Source organism: Podarcis bocagei, assembly GCF_964188305.1.
Source record: "Podarcis bocagei genome assembly, chromosome: 7".
Classification (NCBI taxonomy): Eukaryota; Metazoa; Chordata; class Lepidosauria; order Squamata; family Lacertidae; genus Podarcis; species Podarcis bocagei.
In genome coordinates this window covers 30,649,407-30,666,409 of record NC_138132.1, presented here as the reverse complement: position 1 = coordinate 30,666,409, position 17,003 = coordinate 30,649,407, and the positions used below count along the sequence as shown (strand labels likewise).

The 17,003-nt window shown below is 39.4% G+C and overlaps 1 protein-coding gene across 3 annotated transcripts in view; it reads right to left on the bottom strand.

Moving 5' to 3' along the window:
• LOC308590221 (protein argonaute-3) overlaps positions 1-17,003 on the bottom strand; it is a 63,083-nt gene that overhangs the window by 27,336 nt on the left and 18,744 nt on the right. For all 3 annotated transcript variants that reach the window (XR_014009722.1, XM_081200022.1, XM_081200021.1), the window contains exons 3-9: positions 15,942-16,062; positions 14,161-14,369; positions 11,124-11,260; positions 8,579-8,713; positions 7,068-7,155; positions 5,300-5,447; positions 1,266-1,385 (exon numbers count right to left, since the gene is read on the bottom strand). Coding sequence is in view for 2 of the 3 variants with exons in the window: in XM_081200022.1 (XP_081056148.1) it covers positions 1,266-1,385; positions 5,300-5,447; positions 7,068-7,155; positions 8,579-8,713; positions 11,124-11,260; positions 14,161-14,369; positions 15,942-16,062 (958 nt within the window). In the remaining variant the exon portion in view is untranslated. The remainder of the gene's footprint in view (positions 1-1,265; positions 1,386-5,299; positions 5,448-7,067; positions 7,156-8,578; positions 8,714-11,123; positions 11,261-14,160; positions 14,370-15,941; positions 16,063-17,003) is intronic.

Genomic DNA, 17,003 nt, shown 5'->3' with positions numbered 1-17,003 from the left:
CATACCTACCGAAGGGTGAGCTAATTACTGGCTAATTAATCATCAGAATTAAATACAAACATCTTAGCCTAGAACCTAAAAAGTGACCATGAAGGTTCCAGGTGTGTTTCCTTGTGGAGAGCATTCCACAAACAGAGAACCACTAGTGAGAAACCCCATTCTCATCTAGTCACCCTCCACACCTTCCTCAGATGAGGTACACAGAGAAGGATCTTTGAGGGCCACAGGGTCTCAGCTGGTTCAAGTGGGAAGAGGTGGACTTTGGGGTCCTGAGGATGGTGGCTTTATAGGTCCAAACCAGCACTTTGAATTGAACCCAGAAACTAATCAGTAGCCACTGCAGTTGGGCCAGAATTGAATTAGTAAACTCAGACCTGCTGGTCCCATTTGGGAATATGGTCACCGAATTCTACAGTTTCCTAACAGTATTCAATGGCAGTCCCATGTTTAATGCATTGCACTAATATAAATTAGTTTGACCAAACTGCAGGAGGCAGTGCAAGACAGGAGTGCCTGGCGTGCTCTGGTCCATGGGGTCATGAAGAGTCGGATATGACTAAACGACTAAACAACAACAACAACAAATATAAATTAGAGATAGACAACTGAATTTAAGTTACCCCTGTGCAGACAAGGTTGCAACTGGATCACCAGCCAAACCTGCTAGAAGATGCTGTGCACCACTGAGCACAGCAGTTGAGCCAGAAGTACCCCTAAGCTCTATATCTACACCTTCAGGGTGAGTACAGCTCCTTCCAGAACAGGTCCCTTTTGCACAAGGGCATATAACATTTATAGCCTGGCTTGCATAGTCCCAGGTTTGTACTCACTCCCTACAGACCATAGGCCTAATTAGGCCTGTTAGGCCTCTAAGGTTGGCCCACCAGACAGTTTTGGGCAAATCACACCCAACTTTCTCATGCAAATGGAAAAACATACAAAGCATCTTACTGAAGGTTAGAAGAAACAAATTAGCCATAGGTCTTGGTATTTAAAGGTCTTGAAGATGCAGAGATAATGAGATAAATGTTGCACTAAGTTTCATGTACAGAGCAGATTAACCCAAGTTTTGTCCTCACTAATTGATTTCAAAGGTGGGGATAACTGTTATGAAGTCAGCAGCATCACACTCTACAACACTAAGCAGAGAAAATGGCAAAAAGGAGGCTGTGGGATTTAAGAATAAACTAGGAAAGGCCGTGTTTTATCTTCATTAGACATTCAAGGGTACACAAGTCCTCTTTCCGATTCAAAAGCAAACTAACCAATCTGCTGATTTCTTCTTGTCTATCTGGCGCAGATCTTGCTGTTGCTTTTATCATGGTTGATGTTTGATTGTCTGTTAGTTTCTTGATACATCGCTGGCCTGCCACGATGTTACAAACCTGCAAAAATGGAACATGTCAGTCTAATGATGTACATTAAACAAATTTGTTGGAATCATTTATGAAGCTAGCATATTGCCTGCCAAAACAATTTTAGAACTGTCTTCTAGTAATGTGAGTGTTCCTATGTGGTAAGAACCTCAGTGCAAGTACACGTTTCCACAAAAGTTAGCTTTTCTAAAGCTTTCCTAAAGTTATCAATCTTCCTAAGATTCAGCATAGGAGAAACTGAATGGCTTTAAAAGAGGATTAGACAAATTCATGTTGAATAAGTTTATCAATGGTTATGTTCTACCTTCACTGAAAGTGGAGGTATGCCTCTGAACACCAACAGCGGAGAATCCTAAGTGGGAAGATTGCTATTGGGCCTAGATCCTGCCATCAGGCCTACCTTAGGCTTCTCTACCTTCTCTACCTTAGTGAGAAAAGGATGTTGGACTAAATGGGCTGCTGTCCTGATTCAGCAGGCTCTTCTTATGTTCTTATGACAAGTTGACGGAGCCCATACCTTCCATACAGAACGTTCCAGATTCATTCCCTAGCATTGCCAGCTGAAAGATTAACAAGAAGCAAGGCTGGGAAAGAGCCTCTTGCTTGCAATTCTGAAGAGGAGCCACCAGTCAAATGATGAACCAACAACCTGACTGAATAAGGTAGCTTCATATGTTCATTGTAATCCACCAGTCAGAGCCAATTCTTGAAGTGAATAGAGCTTGCAATCCTTCCACACAAAAACCTACTTACCCCAAACTTTCCTCATTTCAGCAATATTACTTAATGCAGTGTGCAGGAGGGCATTTTATTGCACCAAATCCTACCGAGCATCGCCCTGGGTGGTGACCTGAAAACAGGTGCATTCCATAACTGTCACCTCCCTTTAGAATGCCTTCTCCCCCGCCATACATAAATCATCATTCATCAGTTGCTTCAGATGTCTTGTAAACAACATATCCTTTTGCCAAGACATTCCTTGATCCATAAAATTAGATCTTGATGTTACTGGATTTGCTTTTTCCATTTTTACACTTGCATCTCAGTTTTTATATTGCTTTATCTGTTTTTATATTGCTTTTATGCTGTATTTTTTTTAAATAATATTTATTACTTTTCCAACCATTTAAACACTACAAAAAAGAACAATAAAAAGAACAATACAATACAAAAACACTACATAACACTAACACATTAAACTAACAAAACAAAACAAAAACAAACCAAAACAGTTTAAAACACCTCAAATATTTTCAATATCTTATCTTTCATTCACTTATTTCAACGACCTCCTCACACCTCCCTTTTTGTATTCCACTTCTGTTAATTGTTTCAGCAATTCCTTTCCATCTTCCTCTGTTTTCTAACCTATAATTATCTTAACACATTCTAGCCTTATTTTTTCCTTTAATATTCTATTAATCTATTTATACTTAATTCCTTATAACATTTCTACTAAAGCCATATAACTTCATTCCAACATTCTTCTAACATTCATTAATTTTACAATATTTCCGTAAATAGTCTTTAAACTTTTTCGAGTCTTCTTCCACCGACTCTTCTCCCTGGTCTTGGATTTTGCCAGTCATTTCCGCCAATTCCATATAGTCCATCAACTTCATCTGCCATTATCCAACACTTCAGTGTTTTCAAGAAGCAGCCATTCTCTCAACCAGCAAAAAGCAGCTGGTTCACAACAAAGTTTAAGGTCTGGCAGGGCAAGTCCACCTCCTTCTTTGGCATCAGTCAATATCTTAAATTTGACTTGAGGCTTCTTGCCCTGCCAAACAAATCTGGAAACATCCCTCTGCCACCTCCTGAAACAATCCATCCCATCCAAAACTTGCAATGTTTGAAACAAAAGCAACATCCCCGGCAACACAGCAACACTCATCCCCACCACAGCAACTCGGCCCAACAATGACAACTTCAAATTTGTCCATATTTCCAAATCCCCCTTCTCTCCAATCCAACGTCCTTCACAATTATCCTTAAATAGATTCACATTTTTGGCAGTCACGCTAACCCCCAAATACCTCTCTTTCTCAACCAATGTTAGTCCTGTCTCCTCCTGAAACTCTGTCAAGCTATCCTTTTCCAATTCAGGTAGGGCTCTGGTCCTCAAATTCGTCTGTTTTTCTTTAAGTTCAATCATAACAGGTGTCAACTTATGTTCATCAGGTTGCCTCTGTAGGGCTGGGACTCTCTCTCTCTCTCCAGTTGTGTTGCGTTACATTCAGCAGCAACGACTTTCTCCCTGGCTTCATCCGCAGTTTGCCGTATCAAAGTAGATTCCTGTATCAATTTCTTGATGGTTTCTGTATTGGTATTCACCTTTTGTCCCGGATTATTTATACTTTCTACAATTAAGTCGATTTTAATATTTGCAGCATCCACTTTCACATTTATCACGTCTGTTTTCTTGTGAAGCTGTTCCAGCGAATCGTTTATCTTCACTAATGCAACCGCTAAGGCCTCTTCTGTCGACATTCCTCTTGGTTTCGAGTGTACTGGTACAGAAGCAGCAGCCGAAGTCTGTTGGTCTGTTTTTTCCTTTCCATTTGCCATAACACTTAAAAGATTCAAGGTCAATCCCAGAGTCTCACAGTTTTTTATCTTGCAGCTGGAAATTCCCCTAGCCCAGCTCTTGTAAAGCAACCAGTTTTAAAAGCTTCCACTAGGGGGAAACAGTTTCTTTTTGTATTAGTCAGTAATGTCCTCTTTTAAACACAGTTCCAATAATCCAAAGTTAGTTTCAGTTTTCAGTTACTTTTACTTTTTTAAAAAACAGCCGGAGACAGTAGAAACAATGTATTCTCTTGTTTAGCTAACTGTCAATGAACGTTCTAAACGCTGTCAATGAACATTCCAAATGACATCAATCCTGCTAGCAGCCCGTTTCCACAGTCAGAGCGGCGGTATTTTAGCTCTCTTCGCTCTCTCCTACAGGCATATTCAGTCCACCACTTCCCCCCCTCTTCTCCTGTCTCCAAGGGGGGGTTTAATGTTCTTTGCCGACGGAAATTTAGTCTTTTACAGAAGGCTTTCCAAGACTTCAGCTTGCAGCCTCATTGCTTCAGTTTATTTACAAAAGGGGGAGGTGGACTTCCTGTATTGAACCTCCCCGTTTCGATGCCAAATTAAACGTTTAAAAATCCAATTCTCCCACTTCAGCTCTACTCACGGGTAATTACTTTAGAGTCAAATTGTCCACAGGAAAAAGTCAGTGCTCTCCGGCAACAGCTATGCAAGCTTCGCTCCGTGGAAGAAGCAGACGATTCGAAGCACTGCGCCGCTCACTCCACGTCGCTCCGGACCCCCGGAACCGGGTTTCCCCGCGAGTAGGGGAGGCGCAAAAGGTGCCTGCCGAATCCCACGCTCACAGGATTCTCCCGCCTGTGATTTTTAAGGGTCTCTGCCTTCGCCGTGGCGGCCAGACCCAAATTCCCACGGGGCAAATTCCTCCCGATCAGAGGAATTCTGCCATTACCGGAGGCACCAACCCAGAAGTCGCTTTTATGCTGTATTTTTATACACCACTTAAATATTTTTAAATGCGATTCTTTTAAATAAATAAATATTTGAAAGCTAGTTTTGTAACATACACACATACACATGCCCTGAACACAATAAAGCGTCCTGTGGGCACCTTAAAAACTAGCTTGTTTATTATGGCATAAGCTTTCATGTACTAAAGCTCATTTCATCAGATAAATGGAGTTATTCTTAGATGGCAGGCATGGCTGTAGAGAATGGGTGTATTTTTTAAAATGTATACATGAAGCTTTAACTTTTTTAAAAAATAAGCTAGAAAATCTTTCCTTTATATAAAAGGTTTGGCAAACTGCTCGTACTGCACACAATTAAAACATCTGGTAAATCCTTTTTGGCTATGCAAAGTAACAGTGTTCTGAATAAATTACTTCAAGAGGCAGATAGGTGTGTTTCTGCTCCTGTCCCACTTGTAGACAAGGAAGATGAGGATATTTCAGCTGCAGGTTGTATTTTTCTCTGAAGTACTGTGCTACTGTTCTCTCCACAGTCTGACCATTTTCTAACTGCAATGGGAAACTGAAAAGAGAAATTGAGTTTTAATCAGAGGAGAACTGAGGGAGTTAACTGCCTTCTGGAAAAAAATTAAGTGATTTTTCTGGAAGTTACACAACATTATTTTATGTCAGTCTTATAATAATAAATAACTTTTTAAAATTTATATCCCGCCCATCTGGCTGGGTTTCCCCAGTCACTCTGGGTGGCTTACAATATATATAGAAACACAACAAAGCATCAAACATTAAAAAACAACAACAAAATATCCTATATGAGCAACAAAGAAACCAATAAATCAATAGAAACCAATAATAACAATAATGAACAGATTACAGTTATACCCAAATTAAAATAACCACCAGCCCCAACTAAACATTTTAATAATAGTAATAATAGTAATAGTAGTAGTAATAATAATAATAATAATTATTATTATTATTATTATTTATAAGGCCCTCTTCCTCAAACAACGACTAAACCTGCCTCCTCGGTAATGACATGGTCTGGTCTTAGCGTAACTCCTCCTCCGGCCCGTGATCACTGAGATCGGGTGTCCCAATACATTCCCTCCTGTGGAACCTGCCCCAGCCATTCTATTGGCCGAGGCCCACTCCCAGGCAGCCCTGACCCTGTGGAACGCCCTCCCAGCAGATGTCAAAGCAATAAACAACTATTTTACTTTTAAAAGTCATCTGAAGGCAGCCCTCTTTAGGGAAGTTTTTAATGTTTGAAGCTGTACTGTTTTTAATATTCAGTTGGAAGCCGCCCAGAGTGGCTGGGGAAACCCAGCCAGATGGGCGGGGTATAAATAATAAATTATTTATTTATTTATTTATTTATTTATTTATTTATACCACGCCCATCTGGCTGAGTTTCCCAGCCACTCTGGGCGGCTCCCAATCAAGTGATAAAAACAATACAGCATTAAATATTAAAAACTTCCCTAAACAGGGCTGCCTTCAAATGTCTTTTAAAGATAGGATAGCTACTTATTTCCTTCATATTTGAAGGGAGGGTGTTCTACAGGGTGGGCGCCACTACCAAGAAGGCCCTCTGTCTGGTTCCCTGTAACCTTACTTCTCGCAATGAGGGAACCGCCAGAAGGCCCTCGGCGCTGGACCTCAGTGTCCGGGCTGAACGATGGGGGTGGAGACGCTCCTTCAGGTATACAGGACCGAGGTTGTTTAGGGCTTTAAAGGTTAGCACCAACACTTTGAATTGTGCTCAGAAATGGAACCAACATTAACCCAACAAAAACAAAACAGAGGAACCAAAATGAGAACCGTTTAAATCATTTTAGCCAATTGCCCCAACCCAAGAGTTGTTCCGGTAATGTCCTCCGGCCTCTAAGGAGCCTCTCTTAGGAAGGACACAAAGTGGCTTCAAATCAGTGTTTGCATCCATGAATACAAGGGAATAATACAAAAATGAAAACAACAGCAACAATGTTTTTTTAAGAATTACTGTGCAATTTGGGTCTATGGACCACAATAAAGTTATGTGTGTGTGTGTTTGTGTGTGTGTGTAAATAAAAAACCAATACAGTGTCATGCATTCCAAATTCTAGAAAAATTGGATGGTGGATTTTTACTGTGGCCATGTATGCAACATTCCAGTCAATTGTTTAAAACATTTGCTTACGTTTGATGACTGGCAGGTCTCCGTGTAACGTTACAGACACGGTACTTTCGTCTCATTGTTCCACAGTGAGTCACTTCAACCTTCAGACCTATGTGAAAACAAAGTGGGAACAGAAATACTGATGTCACAGAATGGCTGCACCCAAAATGGTACATGCACAAGCTGTTTTATAACAGAACATGCATATTAATGTACAGCAGAATAGGAATGCCATCAGGCTTCTTATTATGGAACAATTCTACAAAGAATGGTTACTTTGAATGTCTCATTTCATATGCAAAGCAAGGGAGTCTGGGGGGAAAGAGGGTCCAATAGACCTTTGGACAGATAATGTCAACTTTCCATTGGGCCCCTTTTGCACGAGCATATACACATGACTTGATCTCATGTTGATAAAGTAACCGGGAGAAGATGGTACAAATGTACACGAAACTGCATGGCTTGGCACCTATGACATTACCAAAATACATTCACTCTTATCTGTAATTGTGTGTCCCAATGAAATCTGGTGAGCTAAGTCTTTAGGGGTGGCATTGGCTTGTTTTTGTTTTATTATGTATTTTGTGTTCTCATTTTGTATTTTTATGTTGTGAACCGTCCTATGATCTTCGGATGAAGGACGGTATACAAATTTAATAATCATCATAATAATAGATAATAAATGCATTCTCGCTCTGCTTGCTCCGGGACCTTTACTGTCAAACTGCCATTTGACTAAAATAGCATGACATATAAACATGAGTGCATGCTACTACAGGCAAAAATGGCTCTACTATACCACTTTCCTCTAGCAGCATTGTGTGCAGTGATTGAGGTGAAGCCACCCTCCTCATTGGAGGTTTTTAAACAGAGGACTGTTGGCCATCTGTCTTGGATGCTTTAGTTGAGATTCCTGCATTGCAGGGGGTTGGACTAGATGACCCTTGGGGGTATCTTCCAACTCTATGATTCTATGTTTTTATGAATCTATCAGTCAAAGCTTTCAAATCACCTCTTCATGGCTGTGCCAGAGGAGGGATGCAGAAGCAGAAGAGCATGAGCTTCTAACTTATACAGGTGCATTTACTAGTGCCAACAGTTCAGTTTGTATGCTGAGAATCTTATTTTGGCAAGCAGCAGCACTGTGGTGGCTGAAGGAATACTAAGTGAAAATGTGAAACAAATATTGATGCCAAAAATGGCTAACAGTTATGAGACAAAGATACAATGTTGAAGAAGTATGCTCCTAGACAGTATGGCCTTTTGACCAGCCATGTTCAAGTCTCCACAGTTAAGAGGACTAGAGACCTCTTTGTATAATTCTCAGGGGTTGGGATAAAGGCAACCTTTTCCAGAATACAAATCTCTTACCAGAACACACATTTCATGCAAATTAGTGTATGAGTACCACAAAAGATGAAGAATTATATGCATTTTAAATGAACTTAGGAGTGTTCAGGAAGAGCAGAGGAAAGGCTTCAGAGAGCATTATAAGCTTCTCTACATGGATCAGTGCTCTATTTTCTACTTACCCTTTATCTCTTTGGTGAATTTTACCCGGTGAGAATCAGTCAGAGGTCGTGGCTGTTCGTCAATGTTGTGAATATCGAGAACCTCACACATAAACTGAATTACAGGTTGTGCTTTGTAGAAGGCAGTGGCAGAAACTAAGAGCAGAAAATAGAGCAGTTAAAAAAGTAGAAGTTTTCCAAAGCTTAAAAAGCAAATGAAATGGCTTCTTTCTGAAGACTAAAATAAACCATTGGTACACAATAATTAGTTCTGTGTATACATTTGAAGAAGAAATCATTAAAATCATCACTATGCTTTGGGACAACAAAGTGCCATGTAGTACATTTTCTAATTAAAATTATTATCTCATGAATTTAGAGCAAGTTTCCCCAAACTTCTCAGTTTACTGGTCCTTTCCACCCTGCAAATTCTTAGGAAAGTAAATGAAATAAAGTTTAAAAATATCAATATTTAATCAACATTTATTAATCATCAATCACCAGTAACAGGAATCATCAAATGTAAAAATATATATTAATACAGAGGTTTCTCAATGGCAAGGAAGGTACACTTTGTACATGCCCACGTAAATAAAAACAAAAACTAGGGGTGCAATATTAACCACTTTGGGAAACACTGATTTAGAGGGTTCATATTGAAAACGAGTAATAATTAATCTTATGTAGGGCAATAAACTCATGACTACCAAAGTGAGCAAAACAGTAGAAGTCTCATAGTAAGTTACACAAATAATTATGCACATTTACTCCTATATCACTCTGTCAAATTTCAACCAGCCTAAGTTCTCCTTCTACCCACGAAGAAATAGAACACCCAGCACCCATATTTTTATTCTTGCACAAAACGTTAAACTTGCAAGTTAGACTGAAGCCTGAAGTTTCTCCCAAACTAATAAGATCTCCAAAGCAAGTCCAAAAAAAATGCCATTAATCTAGTTTCGGGGGAGGGGAAATAGCAGGCACTCAAATTCACATATAAGGGCACAATTCTATACAACAACCATTTTAAAAATGCTGAAAGGCACTGGACTGTAACAGCAATATATTAGCAAGAAGAAGTTAACAATAGACGAAATATCATTATAATTACAAAGCTTACAAACAACCATATGGCGCAAAACAAATGACTATTGTATTGAAGAATGCTCAAAGCAGCTGAGAGGAGACAGGTTTGCAGATAAGGTCCTGTTTCAATGATCTTCTTAAGATCATGACACCTCAATAACGTTTCAAGGTCCTGAATGAGTTTTCACAACTGGGAGGACTTCAGGAATGTTTAGCGCTCCAAATAAATTACTCAATTGCAATATGATAATACAACTGCAAGCGTCCAAAATTATTTTTTTTCTTCCATATTTTAAACATGATGTCACTGCAAAACATCACTCAAAAAGCATTTTAGGGGTATTTGAGACTTTGCTGAATTATAAAGGCTTACTTAACTTAGGGATGAATTTGTTGCCACCTTTGCCATGCTGTATGTGCGTGAATGCAAGGCAATACGTTTCAAATGCTTTCCATACAGCAAAATTACTAGACTGTGAAACAGTTAACGAGGCGTTTTTGAGGTTCCCAGGCCTCAAGTGCACCAAACAGAATGTCCCCATACAAATATAACAAAACATTCTTCAGACATGCGTCACCACCAGCAGCCCGCCAACTTCACATGACGCATGCTAGCCGACGCCTACAGATGCTTATTAACTGAATGAACACAAATAGCTTGTGTGCATCCCCCCAAAAACCTCAACCTGCTGCAGCTTGTCACCATGGTAACCAAACTTGCTACACCAATGAGAAAACATTTTATAAGTACTTAGTCCCGGATGGGCAACAATTAAGAAGTTTCAGTGGACCAGGTTTCCTCTTCAAACCACATTACAGAATGAAGTTATCCTGCGCTAACAGTTTTACTCCTCAAATACAACATTCACACAGGCATTTTAACCTAAATATGAATTAGTATGTTGCTTACAACTTTTAAACCTTGTCTATTCTAGCCATAAGATTAAAAGCAAAGCACCTTCATGTCAGAAACTGGGAGGGGGGCATTCTTCAGAACTGCAAGTATTACAAATCATTTCAGTGTTAAGACGCCTTCCCCCATCAAATCATACCAAAGTCAGTGACCTGTTAGTAACTAACCAACTCAAGTTCTGTCAATGTGATTTTGCTTATGCACCTATCACTGCCTGATGAAAGGCATGGCTTTTATTAGTAATGCCTGCTTTCCCATCTACCTTGTTACTCTATTTAGCAGACAATATTTCTATCATAAGCTCTTGGATTCTTGGGCTTAAGTGTTTCTATAATTCAAAACATTATGAAGGAAAATATTTGCAGCACACTTTACACCATCTACAAAGGAGAAAAGCTGGCAGGAACAATATATAGAACAAGACAATTTGCATGTTAACTATTTTGATTAGTTATCAAATTTTACAGCGATGAACTATATCTATATATGTATACTATTTCATACTCCGATACAACAGCCGTTTGTAGAGACAACATACTTCTCCATGCTCTCAGAGAACTGGCTTACCATCAATATTCAGCATCATTTTCCACATTGCAGGTCGAACAGACTGATGGAATCCAAACCATACTTCCCTGCCACCTCCCAAGGGATGATCATAGCCTTCTGGAGCAGAGAAAAAGGAGCGGCCTACAGGTGTATACCTATATAAAGAAGAGGTTATGTTACTGCTGTAGCTAAATATTTAGATGGTGGGTGCATAGCCAATCTAGGAATGAATCTTTCAAATGTTCCAAGAGTTGCAATTCCATAAGTGGCAGAAGTTATTATGAAAATAAACAGTCTTGCAAGGTCCTGCTTTTGAAACAGTAACATATATTTACATATTTATCTTGGGTCTGAAATTGCAATAGGTATGGAAGCGGGATTAAAGGTCAGAGTGTGGAGACTAATTTTTTACAGCATCTATTCCACACTTTTCATGTGAAAGGGTTGGATAGACACTTCCTTGTCAACCTCATTTGGGGTTAAAAACGGGAGTCTCATGCTTCAAGCTTGATCCAGGATATTACTGGGCCCGCTGAAATCATAGGAATGATTTGCTGAAGCTTGAAGGCAACAAAATATGTTCGTAAATGAGGGACTCTCCAACTTCCCAAGCTGGATTCAAAATACAATGACAAGGAGGATAACCTAGGACATTTGGAGCAGCTTTAATGTGTTGCCTTCTCAATTACTTAGGAGCAGATATGCTTCTGTTACTCTTTCCTCAAAATTTTGTCCTTTTAATTACAGTACCAGAAGGTGGGACCAACAGAAGTTGTTCTTTTGTTTTGTAATTTTTAAGCAGGAGCTCTTCAATAAATAATTAACCCTTTATTGACTAAACTACCAGGTAGTCAGCCCAATTTTGTGTTAAATATTTGCTGGGAGATCCCTCTAAAATCCACAACCAGCAAGGGGTAGCTTTAACACATGGCTTTATTTGGTTTTATGACTTGAAGTTTGCATATTTGTTTTGGGGTTCCTCGGTGAAAAATAGAATAAAAATTAAGAGTATACAAAAGTTATTTGACTTCATCTTTTTTCCCCTCTGAGAATTCCATCAGAAAATAATAGCAAAAACAAAAAGCATGTTTTAATTTTTTACGGCTAAGAAAGATTATAAATGGCCAAGGGCTGTTCTGATTGTCATTTTATTTTATTTTAAACTTTCCATCCCTTTGATGAAAGTGCTGGTTGCAAAGTGAAACTAGCTTGTCTATGCTACTGTGAGAAAAGAATGGGCTCTGATAAGGAGACAGGGGAGTCAAGCTTTTAAGGCAGAGACTGTAAGATCTTAAGGTGGAGATTAAGTTGTTAATAAGACCAAGAACACTCAGTATGGTAAAACACTGTTTGACACCCCACTGACCACTGGCATTGTGCAGCAATTATTGGATGAGCAACTAAAAGAGGTAAGAGCTGAGGTGAATAAGATGGTGAATGAAAATGGACATGGGGAAGATGAGGTTAAAAAAGACACAGAACCTTTGGAGAACAATATTGATAAAGTACTGTCACAACAGGAGAGTGGAATGGTAAAGGTGGAGACAGTAGATGATGAAATGGAGAGGACCTTCACACAGGTGCCTAGAGAAGTAAAACAGTCAAGCAGTGGACTTATGAATGTTGGAAAAGTGGAATGAAACCATGGACTGAGAGACTGTTCTGAGTTGGCAGATAGAGCTGAGAAAGGGTTCTGTGTACAATTTGGAATGAATTTAGAAGAAAAAGCTACCAAGCCTCTGGCAAATCTTCTGGGGGGGGGGGGAGAGAAGCAGAACTGCAAAGATCCCACCCCTAAATTAGGATGGAAAATCACAACCATAGAAATGGGATCAGAAGATATGGAACTGGGTGTGAATTAATGAATATACAATAAGTAAATAACTATGGATTACTGTTTCAATATATGACCACAGTGGAGAGAGTCCTGTGTGAATAAAGATGAAAAGTTCTTGTTCCTCAGCATTGGAAGTAAAGTTGTTGTGCTAAACTGGAGGAAGACTATTGTGGACATGTACTGATGATAATAATAATTGGAGAACCCCTTTTAGACTTTTTGTGTGGAAGGGAAAAATGAATGAACTTGAGAAGTCTGAAGACTGGGAAAATATTGCCTAGCAGAAAGAGGAACAACTGGATACTACCCTGGAGTGAATACTGTGAATATTTTGAATAATCCTTAAATGATATACCTGACAGATGGAGCCCTTTTTATTTCTATCTCTTTTATTATTTTTATCTTCCTGCTTCTTTTTCTTCTTTTTTTCCTTGCTTTGCTTTTGTTTCTGTTTTGCTTATTTTGGTGTCCTCTACTCTGGGTTACTAAGGGAATTGGACACACATGAAGGTGATGGATGGTTGATGAAGGGCCCTGTGTGAGAAGTGGGGAAGGAAAGATATCCCAAGGTGGGAAGCTGGGAGAAGAGAAGCTCCAAGGTAAGAGCTGGAAGGGTCCACCTCCTTCAGTGTGAGACAAGGATTAAAATTTTCCTTTGAGATAGGACTTTGTACTTCCTTTGCTCTTCCTTTCTTTTTCTTTTTCTATTTAGATTAGTTTTTTATTGTACTGTATGATGAAAAGATTCAACAAAATTTAAAGAAAAAGTAAATAATAGCAGACTTCTGAAAGCATACATACACAGAAAGTTGCTATAAAACATACAAATGTGGTTCCACAGCAGTCTTAGTAGATTAGACAAGCAAAAAAACTGTCATAGTGTGATTGGTATTCTTTTACTGCTCTGTTGTGGCCATTATCTTACTGCCTGCCAACACGAGCATCTCATGTCCTTGATCACTTCTGAACGACCTCATTGTGAAAAGGCTTTCCAATTAACTATTGGTCTTCCAGAAGAATTATGTACATGTCTAGAAGTAGCAATGTGCTCAGTGGACAAAACTGAGAAACCTTTACTCATATCACTAATGCAAAATGTGGATGAACCCTTTCTCTCCCTTACCCTGAAAAATGTGCATAGGAGTGTAAAGAGATCCATTCATAAAGATCAACTTTAAAAAGATAGATAATGTGTTCAGAGAATGACAGGGAACCTACTTCATGGAGGGTAAGTGTCGTAGCACCACATCAACAGCATGAACAGGGTTAGTGCTGATTGGCTTGTCTAATTCCAGAGGTTCAGGCAAGGTTCGTCCTGTCAGAACCTCATGCAGCAAGTGCCAGCTCACCCGGGAAACAAACTTTATTGACACCTTGAAGGGACGATCTTTGCCACCTTCTCCAGGCAATGTTACATCCAAATCAACCTGTTAAGGGAAAAAGCCATAGGAGAGGATACAGAGAAGAATAATCCTAAAGTAAGTAATTTAACTGCAAGTGTTACTCTTTTTCTTCCTCTGGCCAAACTGTACTGAAGGATTTAAACCTATTTTAGCAAATAGAAGACTGAAGAAATGCTAGGCATCTATGTGAATGACAATGAAATGGCATTCCAGATTAATTCAACATACGGAAATGGGAAACCAGAAAATCAAGGCCTAATGTTAGTGCCTTTAATCCTTTTACCTCTCATCACCAGTGAAGTTAGAAAATCAAACACATCAGCACGACAGTGGTACCTCTGGTTATGAACGTTTCTGGTTATGAAAGCTTCAGGTTACAAGCTACGCTAACCCGGAAGTAGCTGCTCCTGGTTGCGAACTTTGCCCCAGGATGCAGCAGGAGGCCCCATTAGTGAAAGTGCGGCTTAGGATAAGAACGGTTTCAGCTTAAGAACAGACCTCCGGAAGGAATTAAGTTCGTAACCAGAGGTACCACTGTAATCAGATCCTGCATCAGATGCTTGACACAGCAGCTGTCATGGGAATCTCTAAATGTATCCAACCCAGTCTACTGTGGCAAGGGCAGGGGACCCTGTGGCACCCAGATATTTTTGGACTCCCAACTCCATCAGTCTCAGCAAGCATGGGCAATGGATAGAGATGAGTGTAGTTGGAGCCCAACATCTGGTGGGTCATTGGATCTCCAACACTGTCTTATGGCCAAACTAGACAATACATTAAGTGTGCGATTACATTTCATGTTAAAAACAACAATAACAAAAACCCACAATGGTGGCAGAGAGATCAGGACCACCAAGGTTTAACCCTTTCCTCCCAAGCAACAGATCTAATAAAAGCTGAAACCATTTGCTTCAGAAAGAAAGCTGTAAGTGGCCACAACAGCAGCTACTGCTAATGTCTTTGAGGGAGAATTCTTTATTCAGACCACAGCATGGGAGGACGTGTTTAACCCCACCTTGCCGCAGTCCCAAACCTGAACTTTCCCCTCCAGTATGGCTGCTCTTTTGTTGTGACATGTTATCACATATTTCAAATGCAATGTAGTTTGGCCCTCAGAGAATACAGTTCTGCCTGTTTCCAGGATATGCCAGAGCTCAGAACTGCATCTAGTGGCTATGATGTTGCAGACTGGAGGTGCATGCACACTCAATGTATCTCACCCACACCAGACTGACCATTTGTGTTGCAAGACTGTGTCCAGTGGAAATGTGTCCAACTAACTTGTAAACCTTGTCAATTTCATACACAAAAACTCAACTATTTAGTCCTCAATCCCAACTAAAATAAACTCAACTGCATTTGTGCATACTTAACCCATTAATCTCCACTCCTCCCCTTCCCCCTCATCCTGTCTGTCATTTCTCCCATTGCCCAGATTTAGATTGTAAGGTCCTCTAAGACCTGCCATTCTTTGTAAAAATACCACACAAAGTGGTTGCAACGTACAGTAACAATCAATAAAACCTTAACATTTTCAGAAAAAAATTCATTTATCTTACAAACAATTAGAACTTATGGAAGGACAAACTATCTTACCCCAGTTGTTGCAACGGGGAGCGGATTGGCTGTATAAAGGCTTCTTTTACCATCATAAACAGGTCTGCGGTCCCCAAATATTGTCACTTTAAAATGCTGCACCATTGAATCTACCACCTCCCTAGGGAAACAATATATATGTAATTTTAAAACAGTATGGCACTAAGGGAGAAAGTAAGAAAAACACTACATTTCAGCCCATTTTAATATTTTCAGCATTTAACCAAGTCATTACAGAGCAATTATCTAAAAGAAGCTTCATTGAATTACAATGTCAGAACAAAACAAAGTTTTAAGAGTGTGCATAAGATGGGAGAGAATGGTTATTGCTTCTTCCTCAGTGCCAAATAAAATTTTAATAAAAAGAACTCAAAATGACAGCTTGCTGCATGTGTTTAACTGCTACAAGAGAAATGCTACGCCCCTGTACTTTCCAACACTCTTAATTTCCTTATGCAAAGCTGAGAACAATTCAGTTCTTTACATATTCTAGTGAACATTTCTTGTTACTGCAACTCCTCTGACTGGTGATGGCAACAATTACAACACAGTGACCTTGTGGCTGCATCTTATCCTGTTAAAAGTCACTGTTGTCTTAGGCCACTGAAAACATAAGTATTCGTAGAGAAATAATAAGTTACATTGAACTTTCTTCCCAAGTTTAATGCAATAACAGAAGAAAAAACTGCCCATCTCATTGCAAAGAAATTCCCAATCACAGTGCAAAAAATCAAATGAAGTTTTTATGGATACTTGAACTGAGGGCAAAAAGTTATTGATCTCCCCCCTCCCCTCTGCTTATTTTCCTATATAGCTTTATTACTGATCTTAGGAAAAACTACTCAATGAGATTTTTTGGCTGAGCAGAGTGAAAATAAAATATTATGATGAGTTATTTTCCAGCCTTAGGATTTTTTCACACATTATGTAGTCTTAGGTGGATACTTCAAGATTGTTAGGGTACACAACGTGGTACAGTGGGAATGTGTTCGAGAATGCACATATATCAGATTCATGAGTTTGGCTGTGGCTTCATGTTGAGTATATATTTGATGGCTTAAA